We start from the raw sequence: 13,737 nt of genomic DNA, 5'->3' as shown, positions 1-13,737 counted from the left end.
TCATTTCTCCCAGTACTCGAAGGCTGGGAACACAAGATCTGTCCTTTCTGAAAGGCTCTCGCCTCACTGTGTAACTGATACTTGAGTCCTCTCAACATCCCTGCCACCCTCAGCAGAACTGGCTTAGCTTTAGCGTGCTGGTGGTTGGCTGGGATGAAACTTTGAAGGTATGAAGTCTTGGCACTGGAGCAATAGCAGCATAGCATCAAAAAAGGGATAAGAAGGTGCTTCTTCACAATGAGATTGAACAGATAAGCTTTAAAGTTATTTCTAACCAGTAACATGGTCCTCCCACAGAGCCAGAAGCACAAAAAGAACAGGGATGGTGATAAGATAGTCCTCCTTTAGACTCTGGGAGGAACTAGCTTAAAATAAATAAATAGAAAAATATATAAATATATATATATATATATTTGGAGGACCAAGATGGCAAAGATAGACAGGAGAACTCACTGCAGAAAGACTTCTGCAGAGCACAGGATTCATCTCAACTATGCTAAGTTGTCACACCTAAGCTGTTCAACTTGCTTCCTCTAAGCAAATAGACCAGGTGTCTCAAGGGGATGTTTCACCTTGTCTCAAGAAACTTCTGTAGCGCCTTGTGGGTCCTGGAACTACCAAACACATCCACCTGGTTAACTTCAAGAGTCAATTCAGCAGTTTCAGTTACAGAGCAAATAGATTCTGAAACTTTCAGCCTCAGTCACTTTACAGTTGCCTTGTTCAAGCGTGTCCCCTGAACAGCAGCTTTCCAGATAATAAACCCTAATGCCTGTGCTGTAAACTCACATCTCAGCCCTACAAGAACTTAAGGCGTGGAGGTTTCAGACACTGAACTGACAAAGCAAACAGACAAACAGATTATTTTTTTCCTTTTTTCTCCTTACTTGGCTTCCTGCTCAAGCTGTTCTTCTAGCTGCACAATCTTGGCTTCTAGGGTAGAAATTGTTGCCTTGAACTTGGACTTCACAGATCCCTCCAGTTCCTGCAGCTTGGCTTTCAGCTCTTTGTTCTGCCTTTCCAGCTGCTGCCGGGCATTTTCACTCTTCTGGGCAGCGCTCCGCTCCCCAGCTAGCTCAGAATTAAGCGTGTCAACCTTCCAGAGGAGGAGAAGAGAAGATAAGTTGCTATTCAAGAGCTATTCAGAGCCCCTGCTTAACTGCACATGGAAACACAAACTGCCCCTACAGGACTGCCAACAAGGGGTTCACCTGCAGCGTGGTCTTTCGGAATCGCTCATTGAGAAGCTCCATGTTGCTCTGCTCTTCCTCAAGCTCTTCCTCCAACTGTGCAATACGAGCTTCCAGCCGGCGCTTCTCGTCCAGCAGCGCTGACCTAGAAAGGAAGTATTTGGGTCAAGACGTGTTCAGATCTGATACAAAGCAACAGGCTGTTTCGCTTCTGATACTTTAGGCCTTGCAAACTGTCATTAAAAGCTACTGTGTCAGCAATTCTCTTTCATAACAACAGGGAATTTTTCTCATGAAGACAGGTCAATACAGAATTCACAAGAGAACTACAGCTGCTGGTGCCTGAAGTTCCTCAGATGCACAATTAAAACATTTGATGACTCACTTTCCTGAAGCACTGTTTGCAATCTCATCAGCCAGCTCATCCCTTTCTTGCTCAGCATGACGACGGGCTCTTTCCGACGCAGCAAACTCCTGGGAAGGTTTAGGAAGAGAGTCATGACAGCATTAGGAATCTCAAAACTTCTGCTAACAGTCTGGCCTTCTACTAACTTCTGGGAGAAGCTGTGAAGTGGGAGCTGTTAAGGGAGTGGAGCATCTCCCTGATGAGGAAAGGCTGAGGGAGCTGGGGCTCTTCAGCTTGGAGAAGAGGAGACTGAGGGGTGACCTCATTAATGTTTATAAATATGTAAAGGGTGAATGTCAGGAGGATGGAGCCAGGCTCTTCTCAGTGATGCCCAATGGTAGGACAAGGGGCAATGGGTGTGAGCTGGAACACAGGAGGTTCTGCTTAAACTTGAGAAGAAACTTCTTTACAGTGAGGGTGACAGAGCCCTGGGACAGGCTGCCCAGGGAGGGTGTGGAGTCTCCTTCTCTGGAGACATTCAAGCCCTGCCTGGACACCTTCCTGTGTGATCTCATTGAGGTTCCTGCTCTGGCAGGGGGATTGGACTGGATGATCTTTCGAGGTCCCTTCCAATCCCCAACATTCTGTGATATCCCTGAGGTCTTTTAATGGATAAGCCCAAGGAACAGCTGTAGGAGCTAGCAGGACACATTATCTTGGTATTTCCTCCCCTTTAACTGCCATATGACTACAAGGGATTTATCTATCATCCCTCAAGTGTTCTTTGCATAAAGTTAAGGTGGGGTGGGGGGGGAATCTTTGAAAATCAGTAACATTCAAACCCAAAACAGCAGGAGAAAACCATTCTGTCACATGCTCTAATAAACACCTTCAGCATAAAGTGGGCACTAAATTAAGCAAATTCTCTAGGTTTTTACAGAGTATACAGCATGGATGCAAGCAAAGTACAAAAAATAAAAGCTTTAGCACAACAGTATAAGCAGCGCTGAATCCCATATTATAAAACTGTATTAAGTGGTAGAAACATCCAAGCATTTGCTAAGACAGACAATTAAATGCACTGCAAGTGCAAGACTGACAAGCCTGAAGTCCACAAAAGAACAACATGGAGAAGCTCCAGTGAGTTCTGGGTTATCTGTAAAGGCTCAAACAACAAGTGTAGTAAAATCTGAGTGATCGCTTCAAACTTTGGTTTGCAGTTAATGTAGGACAAAAAAAAGAGGCAGCCTCTCACACAAGGCAATTCTGCTGATGTTTGACCTCGTGGCAGACCAAGGAGATAATGGAAGATCAGCAATACAGAGCAAGACTTGGAGCTCTTGCAAAAATTGCCAACAATGAGGGAACATGTGCCCGTAAGAGAAAGGGATGAGGATCTAAGAGGGCAGAGTGAAAAACCTCCACAGACTTAAACGGTCCACTGAGGTACTGGAGAGATTGTTAGGTTTTTAAAGTTTCCAGTAATCAATTTTAGGACTGACACTGTGTGCTGCACCATTTAGAGACTATCAAACCACCCTACACGTTCTAGTGAAGCCTCAAATCTGTTCAAGCAGTGGTAAAACTTTCCTGCTACCCAGGCAGAGAAATGAAATCCAGACTACTAGAATGAGTCCTACAACACTAAGAAGTTCACAGATAACCTGGGGCAGGTGGGAAGTGAAAGTTCTCCTGGCTCTCATTTCTCATTTCTCTGTTTAATTCACTAGGTTGCTTTTTATTTTTTTTTTACTCTCTGATCTTCACCTTACTCTAGCAAGAAAAACAAATTTATTCAATTTCAATCTCACCTCTTGCAGTTGGAGTATTTCTGCTTCAAGACCTTTGAGCTTCTTTTCACTCTCTTTAGACTGTGCAAAGATCTCATCTCTGGATGCACGAGCTTCTTCCAGCTCCCGCTGGTAGTCTTTCATTTGAGCCTGCAGTTGGAAAGCGGGGGAAAGAAAAAGCCATGCTGCATTAGATCAATCACAAGGTTTATTAGAAGCTCTGAAGCATTTTGGCCCTTAAGAGGCAAGATATTCCTCCCCACATGGCTTCATTCCACACAAATGCATTTTCAGTTCTTATTTTCATAGTAAAACTTCATTTTCTCATCTTTCCTTCACTCAGCTCCTTGTCAGAAATACCACATTATAAGACATCATCTCCTTTAACTGGTGTATTTCTTGTAGGAAAAAAAAAACTCCAATAAAGAGCTGTTCAATTACATTTGTCATGTAACAAGAGGTAAAGCTTGTGGAATGACTGGTAAAAAAATAATTTAAAATTACTAAAAACCCCAAAATTTATTAAAAGTATGTAAGGTAAGAAACTATTCTCAGTGCAGAAGTAACACAATGCACCATTCTGCACACCTAGTGGCACACACTTACCCTTCCCTTCAGAAGGAACACAACACAGACTAAGATCTTAATCTGCACAAGTTCAACGTGAGTACAAAAGTTGGAGAAACTGCATTTAAGTTGTCCCTGCATCTTTAGAATGCCACCAGTCATGAGACCACTTATTTCAGGTGCTTGTATGAAAGTGTACAGAGATCAGGTATGGACTCTCTGGCTGTCCTGTCCTCTTGGACTAGAGGAGTTAACTGCTGGGTACCAGCATTTCTTGCTCTAACCTAATGCTCCCTCTTCATCCAGGGCTCAGTTCCAGAGTTCATAGAACCCCAGACTGGTTTGGGTTGGGAGAGACCTTAAAGATCATCCAGTCCCAACCCCCCTGCCAGCAGCAGGGACACTTTCCACTAGACCAGGTTGCTCAAAGCCTCATCCAACCTGGCCTTCAACACTTCCAGGGAGGGGGCATCCACAGCTTCTCTGGGCATCTTGGGCCAGCATCTCACCACCCTCACAGCCATGAATTTCTTCCTCACATCTAATCTAAATCTCCCCTCTGCCACTTTCAAGCCATCACCCCTTGTTCTGTCACTCCCTGACCTTGGCCAAAGTCCCTCCCCAGCCTTCCTGGAGCCCCTTCAGGTACTGGGAGGCCACTAGAAGGTCTCCCTGGAGCCTTCTCTTCTCCAGGCTGAACAGCCCCAACTCTCTCAGCCTGTCCTCACAGCAGAGCTGCTCCAGCCCTCGCATCATCCTTGTGGCCTCCTCTGGCCTCAGTCAGCTGAAACAGAATTTGAAGTAGGATTGTCAAAGAATAAAGTGGACAGGGAAGAAAAGCAATTTAATGTGCCGTATGCGTTACATGGTCTTGCCACGGCCTCATATTCCTGCAGCTTTGGGCCATGACACTGAAAATTTTGGTCAAAACTGAACTGTACCAAATGTTTAATATTTTTCTGGTAATGAAAAATAAATCCTTGACATGAGGATTGTTATTTTCTTGCAAAACTAAAAGAGTGGGCATCTTGGAGCTTTTTAAATGCAATGAAAATTTACCCCTTCTTTTTCTCTACAGCATTTTTGGCTGAAAACGCCTTAAAAAGTTCACCAACTTGAGGAAGCAGCAGTCAACAAGAGCTGAGCTCAAATCAGTAAAGTCAAAGATACAAACAGCCATAGATTTAAAAATGCAGCCTAGAAAGCAATGCTCAGTAAATCCTTATGCAAAATGTTGAAATACAGAAAATAACGACTACCCAATAGAATGAGATGGGGGAGAAACTTAACCCCTTACCGACAAAAGGATGAGATGAGTTTTGAGCTGGTGATAAGTTTAGGCCAGATTCTCTGTGACATATGTCAAGTCTGATACTCCCTTTGCCTTCAAGCTACAAATGCGTTTAGGGAAAAGCAACACCGGTGACAGACTGTCACCAGGAGGGAAAGCAGCTCCACTGATGAGCTGTGCCTACCTGCAGCTTACGTAGCTGTTTGATTGCTTCATCTCGAGCCTTGTTTGCAGCTTCTATCTGACCTTCCAGGTCTTTCAGATCCATCTCCATTTTCTTCTTGGCTGCCACAGCAAGAGCCCTCTGTTTGCGCTCATCTTCCAGTTCTGCCTCCAGCTCTCGCACCTGTGAAATCAACGCGATTAACAGGCTCAGTTCCAGGGACGGAGCAAACGTGAAATACCAACAAAGTGGTCAGTGACTCCAAGAGACCTTTGCAGAGCAGAACTAACATTACTCAGTTGGAGAAGACTACAGGATGCAAGCTAGGTGGGAAGACACTGCAGGTGGCAAAAACAAATCCACAGACTGGAAGCAGAGATCTCTGAACTGGCAAAAAGGAAAACAAAAGACAATAATTCAGCTTCTCAGGCATTTCCATTTCATCTCCTTCTCTGGAGACATTCAAAACCCGCCTGGACACCTTCCTGTGTGATCTCATTGAGGTTCCTGCTCTGGCAGGGGGGTTGGACTGGATGATCTTTCGAGGTCCCTTCCAATCCCCAACTTTCTGTGATTCTGTGATCTGTTCAGCTACTTAGTGATCAGCTTCTTGCCCAGCACATCTATCCACATTTAGGTATGACTCTGGGGCAGATGTCACTAATACTGATTGAACCACTAAGAAGAAAATAAGAAGTAGAATCACCTCATTTTTTCAAGAAAAAAAAAGTGAAATAATTCCCTTTGAAACAGCTACACTACTGGCATTGATATACCTACAGCTTTATTTCAAAACAAAACAGAAAACTAACTCAGCACAAGCCAACATGAACTAAGCCAAACTTCCACAAAATAAAACTGAGCCAGAAATGCCACAGGTTACCAACAAGAAAGAATATGGTTTATTTTGAAGCAAGTCTCCTCTCCTCATGCTCGGCCAAGAGCTTTTGTCCAGTGCCAGGTAATAGCAATTTTGCAGAGAACTTCCAAAGCCTCCAGGCTATGTTTATTTCTATATTGGTGATTCTCAGTAATTGTGCATTTTTTTTTTTCTTGTGATAAATCTTTAAATATTGGGTGTTTTTTTCCTTAAAGCTTAATGTTAATTTAGAACCATCTTCACTTACAAGCATAAAATTTTATTTAAAGGCATTTCTTGAGACTCTTCTTATTTGCTTTGTGTTACTAGAATTCTCAAGCCTGAGAAATCTGGAATCTTTGCCAAGATTTTCATTTAGGAAACGGTTCACTTAGACTGAAAGACTGTCATTATCTCAGCATCCATGGATTTGTTCCTGCACATCAAATAGGATGGGCTGGGAAGATCAAACAACACACCCCTGTCCCTGAAATACACCCACGTGGCAATAGCCAAACCTCTGCTTGTATGCTGAGTGCTTTTGGAGGACCATTAGTAGCAGACTAACACTAACAGTTGACAGTGGCCAGTCCTCAACGAGACCTATTCTATTGTTTGTAAAGATCAGAAATAAAGATTTCTATAGGATGGGATCTTTAAGCAAAGAGTTTTATTTTTCACGTAGCAAGTTATCACCAAAGCCACAGAGCTTTGGCAAAAGATCTTCACACCCTTCTCCCTATGAAGTACAGTAAAACAGACATACCTGCTTAACCAGCATCCTCTTCTTCTCTTCGTTCTGTTCATCTCTGGCTTGCAGATCTCTCTCAAACTGGGCTTTCATTGCTTGCATGTTCACCTCCAAACGAAGCTTAGCGTCTTCTGTGGCCTGCAGTTCGTCTTCCAGTTCCTCAAGCTGAGTCCTCATCTCTTCAACTTGTTGCTCTAAAGTTCTCTTTGACTTCTCCAGTTCATGGACCTAAGCCACAAACATTAATCAGACCCTCTCTTTCAGGTACCTCCATATCAGCAGTTATTAACAGCAAAATCGTACCTTAATTAATGCAGTACATGACATTTTGTGATGCTCTGAATTGGACAATGAATCAGAACAGGCAGAGCAGCATCTCTAAGTTTGTATGAGAGAACCCAACAAAGATCCATGCAGATGATTGCAGAGATGAGCTGTGCAACGTCACAGAGAAGAAGTAGCAGTGAGACAAGCTCTTAAATCTAGTGCAGTGCCATGAGTCATTGGGCCAGCAGCTTCTGCTCTCCATGCATCCATATCTTTTGAAGAGGCCTGATGTTAATAAAGACCACCCCCTTATTCTGAGCATTAATTCCTCCAGAATTGTGGGCTATAAATCAGCTTCAAGAAGTTCTATTTTTGTGTCAAACATACTTCTCCAGCCAGGGAGTTTTCCTGTGTTATTCCCTATGCAGTTTATAACAAAACATGGTGTGGAAAAGTACTTACATTTTTGCCCACATCGTCTTTAGAGCTCATTAAATCTTCCATATCTGTACGCAACTGTTTGTTCTGCCTTTCAAATTCTTCCTTGGCTTCCAGGGCTTCTTCCAAAGCCCGAGCCAGAGAGAGTGCCTTGGTTTCCTTCTCCCTTGCTTCTGCTTCAGCACGATCTCTTTCCTCTGCATATCTGGCAGAAATGTTCTTTTCTTCTGCCAGCATCTGAACATAAGAAATAGTTAAACCATCTCATAAGTTCTATAACCAAGTCCTTCGTGGTGTTTTAGTCAATGAAGTGGTTAATACTCTAAGTTTAATTGGCCTTCAGAAGCTGTCTAGTCTCTCAATCTTGATCAAAGTGCTAGTAAGAAAACAGCCACAGCTACTCTGGGATGAGATGAGGAAAGCAAGCTACTAATCAAGATTAAATAAGTTTTATATTATTTTCATCTTTCAGTCTCCACATCTTTTCTTAGTCTATCTTGAGAGATTACAATAATACTCTTAAGTTCTTGTTCCAATAATTTCCTTTTTGTGTATAAAGAGCTTATTACTTGATCTAACAAGACTCAAAGCTGGCATTTAACTCACTGAAACTGTAAGTGACAAGTTACTCTTAACAAAGGCCAAACTGATCATAAAAGATTTATCAATAAACACAGTACTCTGGTCAGACCCTTCTTTATAAAAGGATTATTTATGCAGTAACAATATAAACAAGATGCCATTTAAAAATCATAGTAAGCAGCAAGATGACAGGAAACTACAGTACCTGATCAAACTTCTTCTGCTTTTTCTCCAAGTTAGAAACAATCTGGCGCTGATGATCTAGATCTACCATCAAGTCATCCAGCTCTTGCTGCAGGCGATTCTTTGTCTTTTCCAGTTTGTCATAAGCCATTGCCTTCTCCTCTAGGCGTTGGCTTAAGGACTCCATGTCCTTCAATAATTTCTTCTTATTTTCCTCCAAGCCTTCAATGGTTCCCAAGTCGTCATCTACCTTTTTCTTAGCATCAGCCAACTGAAATCCAATAAAAGAAAATAATGTTCCCTAGTGCATCACAAGAAGGAAAGAATGTCATCAGGTCCAAAACCCAAAACCAGAATTAGATGTTACTGATAGCTAAAGTAACAGAAAAATTGTGAGCTAGCAGGATATTAAGTAGGGGAAAGTCTTGCCCATTGCAGTTAGTTGTACTGGTCATTACTGCAATGGAGAAAGAACACAGGAAATTTTATTCCCAAATCTGGTCTAGCATGTGTGCAAATTGCATGGTATTTTTCCAACAGGTTTGGGACACTGATTAATCTCACCTGGAACACGTAGGCCTTCCAGAAGTCCTACCATTTCCAACAGCTTACCTGTGACTGCAAGGCGAGCATCTGTTTCTCCAAGTTCTTTCTGGCCTCTTCTTCCTCTTCCTGCTGCTCTTGCAGGTTGTTCTTCTCCTCTTCCAGCTGCCTAATCCTACTGCTCAGGTTGAGTTTCTGGCGGGTTTCTTCCTGCAGCAGCTCCTGTTACACAGACAGACATATTCAACGTTCAGTTTGGTTCACAGGATGTTAACTGTGGCCTTGGGCTACCACCCTCCATTATCCTATATGGAGTTTCAGGTTTGATTATTTTTCTCACAGCATTTTTGTACAAGGACATGATTATGAAGCCATCTGTAACTTGGGTTTTCAAAAAGGCACTGCTCGTTCATTTTGGGCACGCTTACACCTTTTTAAAGCATATATCTGATCAGGGAATCCATGCCACTGTCTGTTCTAGAAGTTAATGGATCTTTTCCATCTTTAAAGGTATGAGCACAGAAGTTGACCTTCAAAATTTATTTTTCTTCTTTCAGACACAAAGAGTTTCTATTTGAAACCACCTGGGAAGAATATATAGCAGCAAATCCTGCAATGGCAGCATGCTTCCAGGTTTTGCTGCATTCCTTAAATAGAAAGGTCAGTTTAAAGATAGCTGTAATTTGGCAGTGGAAACTTCTGCCATAACAGAAACTAATAAAGGGTGTAACCACCATCCTCCCTCCCCCATCCTGTTCCTCAGAGACCTCTCCAGTTGTGATTAACATTATTGAAGTAGTCACTGTTAGCAGGGGAGAGTGGTGAGAGGAGTCTATTTAAGTGTTGAATACATGCATAAAACTGCATTATTTAACTCAAAACCAAACACTAGCTGTCAGTAAAAGACAGGGTAATGTCCCTTGTGCCTCTCTTATACCCCTAGAATCCTATTTACATTAACATTCTACTTGGAAAGTTTTTTTTGACTTAATGTTTATTTCCCACAGAGATTAAGAAATAAAAGAGAAACTGAAAGGCTACAGTCTATCAAGTAGTGAATCTTAGATAATGAAAAATTGGCTCCACGTGTAGTTGAGCAGGCAATAGACATCACATTTCACAAGACTTCAATAGGAAATACAGCTTCTACCCAAGGGAATTTCCAAACCATAACTGAAAATGTATTTTCTGTTATGCAGTCAGCATTTCAATGAGGAACAAAGCTTCAGTGCAAAGTTCAAGCTTCACTGCACACACACACACCTGTGTATCCTGAAGCTGAGATTCCAAACTAGCCGCATCCTTGGCAAACTTGATGCCTTTCTTCTCTGCTTCCTCCAGGAGACTTGAGACATTATCCAACTCGTTCTGCAAAGCAAGCAGTCTGAAGGTAACAGCATGCAGCTGACTCACAGCAAAGCCTACATCCCTCTGTGAGCTGGAACTGCAGAACCCAAAACCTCAACAAATCCCTGGTATGGCAAGACAACAATAGATCCCATGCTGAGACACAACAAGCTACAAATATTGAAGTTCAGTCAGGAACGAAGTTGGATGGCAATTTTGAATTTAAGGGTATCACAGAGTTAGGCATGCTGTTTAGCAGAGCATGTCATTCCAGTATCTGCACTCATACTTAAATGCTATTTTTAATTAAAGGACCATATATTTTACAGAACCATTAATTCTGGGCTTATCAGGGTGGCAGCTGGGTTTAAAGCATGACTGCAAGAGAACAGGTTACTGCCAGGTGCCAACTCTTGCTGGTTTAGGCTCTGCTACTTGCATATGCAGTAAGAGACTGTCTGAAAGCTTTCCCTCAAAGAGCTGGGCCATGCCCTTGTTGAAGCACCTTAGCTTGATTTACCTCAAGTACTTGATGCTGTGGTTTACAAGTCAACCCTGACTGCATTTGTCTATTTTCTCCATTTCTGAGAAGAATAGGTCCTTACTTACAATCCCTATCTGTAAAGCTTCCAACTTCGAAGCACAAAAGGAAGCCTGTGGCCATCATCAATCAGTACCTTTTTGCTCACACTTACAAATGAGCTCAGCCCAATCTACTCAAACCTGTATCCAAGTCAAAAAACCTGTAGGCCAGCTCTCAGCAGAGCCTCCTACAGGGTTGGTCACCAGGATGAAAAGCCATGTACTTAGAAGCTACTCTAATTCTCACATAGCCCAAAAAAGATCACCATTAGTGTCACGGCTGTCCAGCTATCTCCACCTGAGGCACACCACCACTTTAAGCCTCTCAAGTACACGAGTGCATGACTGAGATCACCTCCCACAACAGCTACAGACCCAGGTCCTGCAGACCTCACTGCACCTTTGAAAGTCACTCCTCCTAGCTGTTTCTGTATATGGTTAAGGCTTTTACTTTCTTGCATATTTTTCAGCAGTTCAGGACTTCCATACAGCCTTACCTGCAGCTTGTTAGCTTTCTCCGCCAGTTCCACCCTCAGTCTTTCTCCTTCTGTGACCTTAGCAGTTAGCTCTTGTACCTGAGCATCAAGCTTCTTCCTCTTATGTTCAGACTCTGCCTTGACCTGCTGCAGTACCTTCACTTCACAGGCTAACTCCTTGTTGTCCGACTCTAAGCCTTGCTTGTTTTTCTCAAGATTTGCTTTGAACTAGGAAAAACAAAAGAAAATAAATTCAACACTTTGTTACACAGCAATTAAGTTTTCTGCTAAAAATATTCAGTCCAGCAAATCAGGTTTATAAGTTGAAAAGATAAAACGAGTGCTCAGCAAGTTGTGAGTGTTTAAAATGCTGCCATGTAACACATCCTGTGTATTTTAGCCAAAGACCAAGTTGATGCAAGTTCTTCCACTCTCAGATATCACAGGTAACAGTGAGGACCAGAAGATACTTTTATGAATTCAACAAGATCCGGGATGTCAGTGCTGTGAAATGACTGTTTGAGTAGCACTGTAAGTAGGAAGGAATGTGCCCATTAACAGATCAGCATGGCTCATCTCACAGAAATAAAAGGAAAGATATCAGCTAAAGCCACCCTGATTTTAGTAGGCATAGCAGCCCAGAAGTGCATAACAAAGCACTTTTCCCCACTGCACTGACAAATGTTAAAAACCTTTTTAAAAAACTAATAATTTGCATAAGGGATGTTTAAGTGCCATTCTTTCTACATCACCAGAACTGACACCACCTTATCACAGGACCTTTGTTTAAGATTGCAGGGTATTTTTCCATCTTTTCATGCTCTTATTGAGAACACTTAATGAATAAGGAGCAGATGACATGCATAAAAACCGCAGGTGAATAAACTATAATTTTCACCAGCTTTTAACTACTATGCTTCTCACTTAGTATTTTAAACTAAGGAAGCTTGTGAAGTATTCCCTACATAAAATTATTACTACAGTATATGAACTGTCCACACATACACTTGTGAATGACCAGAACTATCATTTGACAGACTAAGGAGACTTTTTTTTTTTTTTTGGCAGTAATAATGGAATTATTTTGGAATAATTCTACTTTTGAACAAGACACTCAAGCTACACTCTTAGGAACCATGGTATTCAGGTGTGCCTCCTCCTGCCTGCTCTGGTGGTGGTTACCAGAGAACACAACACAGCTGTGCACACTGTCAAGATACTGAAGGTCCCAGTACAAGCATGAAGTTAAGAGTGGCTGGAAGAACTTCCATACTACCTGTACTCACAGTTGGTTATTTGTGAGCACCAACATTACAATTACCTTATCTGGAAGCATCCTGCAGCTCACTCATGCAGAGAAATGCAGAGAACTGCTTTTCACCAAATAAGCACATGGCCTGCTGGATAATTCCCACAGAAGTACTACGTGAATTTATCCCTAGGTGCACCCTTTCCAAGTCTAATGAACACTTTTCAGATAGATGCCAAGACAGTCTAATAGTTGCAATGTATTCAAAGCAGCAGGATATATTTGTTTCAGTGGCAATTGTTAGGCATAAAAGACAACATAGGTCTGCAGATATCAGTGGAACGGACTACCACACTTAGGTTACTTATAAAAAGTCCTGAAGCAGAAAAACCTATTTCTGTAATTCATTTTCCTCTCACCCTTTTGGCCTGTTCAAGTTGTTCAGAGAGCTCTTCCAGGGCAGTAGCATGCCTCTGCCTGATCTCCTGGATCTGTGCTTCATGATTTTTGGTTTCCTCTTCAATTGCTTTCTTCAGTTCAGCCACCTCCTGCTCTCTCTTTGTCCTAGAGGAAGCATCAATGGTTACCAAAATCAGCATTTTAGTCTTCTGGAAATTAAAGACCAATTTTAATGGTGCCTTCTATACACAGGCATATGATCCTACCTCAGCTCTTGCTGTGCTGCAGTGGTATCCAAGGTATCTTCCAGTTCAGTTTTTAAAGCCTCCAACTCTTCACTTAAATCTCTTTTCTGCTTTTCCGCCTTGTTGCGCGATGCCTTCTCAGATTCGAGATCCTCCTGGAGTTCTGCAATTTGAGCCTGTAACTCTCTTATCACTTTCAGTGCGTTGTAACCGCTTCTTCATCACCTCTGTTAAACAGAGGCACAACAGTTAATGACATTTCGTAGCTTCAGATCTATTCTCGTAACAGTCCAGCATTATTTAATTATGTACAGAAATGATAACTCTTCTTTCCCACTAGAATAAAATAGACCTTCTAAAACTTCATAGACAGAAAACCACAACTGCACTGTTATTCTCAAGATCCCAACAACCACAGTGCCCCAGGTACTACAGATGCACTGCTAGAATGATCAAGCTTTCAAGTTTA

General features: G+C 42.2%; 1 protein-coding gene across 1 annotated transcript in view; it reads right to left on the bottom strand.

The window, feature by feature from the left end:
* Positions 1-13,484, bottom strand: part of LOC104521711 (myosin-10) — a gene marked incomplete at its 5' end in the record, with an annotated part of 15,641 nt that extends 2,157 nt beyond the window's left edge. The window contains 13 exon segments of the mRNA XM_010163787.2: positions 833-1,096; positions 1,212-1,335; positions 1,576-1,664; positions 3,348-3,476; positions 5,369-5,530; positions 6,973-7,185; positions 7,687-7,899; positions 8,450-8,698; positions 9,040-9,192; positions 10,234-10,338; positions 11,397-11,603; positions 13,044-13,188; positions 13,290-13,484. Of these exon segments, the coding sequence (XP_010162089.2) occupies positions 833-1,096; positions 1,212-1,335; positions 1,576-1,664; positions 3,348-3,476; positions 5,369-5,530; positions 6,973-7,185; positions 7,687-7,899; positions 8,450-8,698; positions 9,040-9,192; positions 10,234-10,338; positions 11,397-11,603; positions 13,044-13,188; positions 13,290-13,484 (2,248 nt within the window).
* Positions 13,485-13,737: the final 253 nt, after the last annotated feature.

This window comes from Antrostomus carolinensis, unplaced genomic scaffold (genome assembly GCF_000700745.2).
Source record: "Antrostomus carolinensis isolate BGI_N321 unplaced genomic scaffold, ASM70074v2 scaffold39312, whole genome shotgun sequence".
Classification (NCBI taxonomy): domain Eukaryota; kingdom Metazoa; phylum Chordata; class Aves; order Caprimulgiformes; family Caprimulgidae; genus Antrostomus; species Antrostomus carolinensis.
This window is presented reverse-complemented; position numbering and strand designations above follow the sequence as displayed.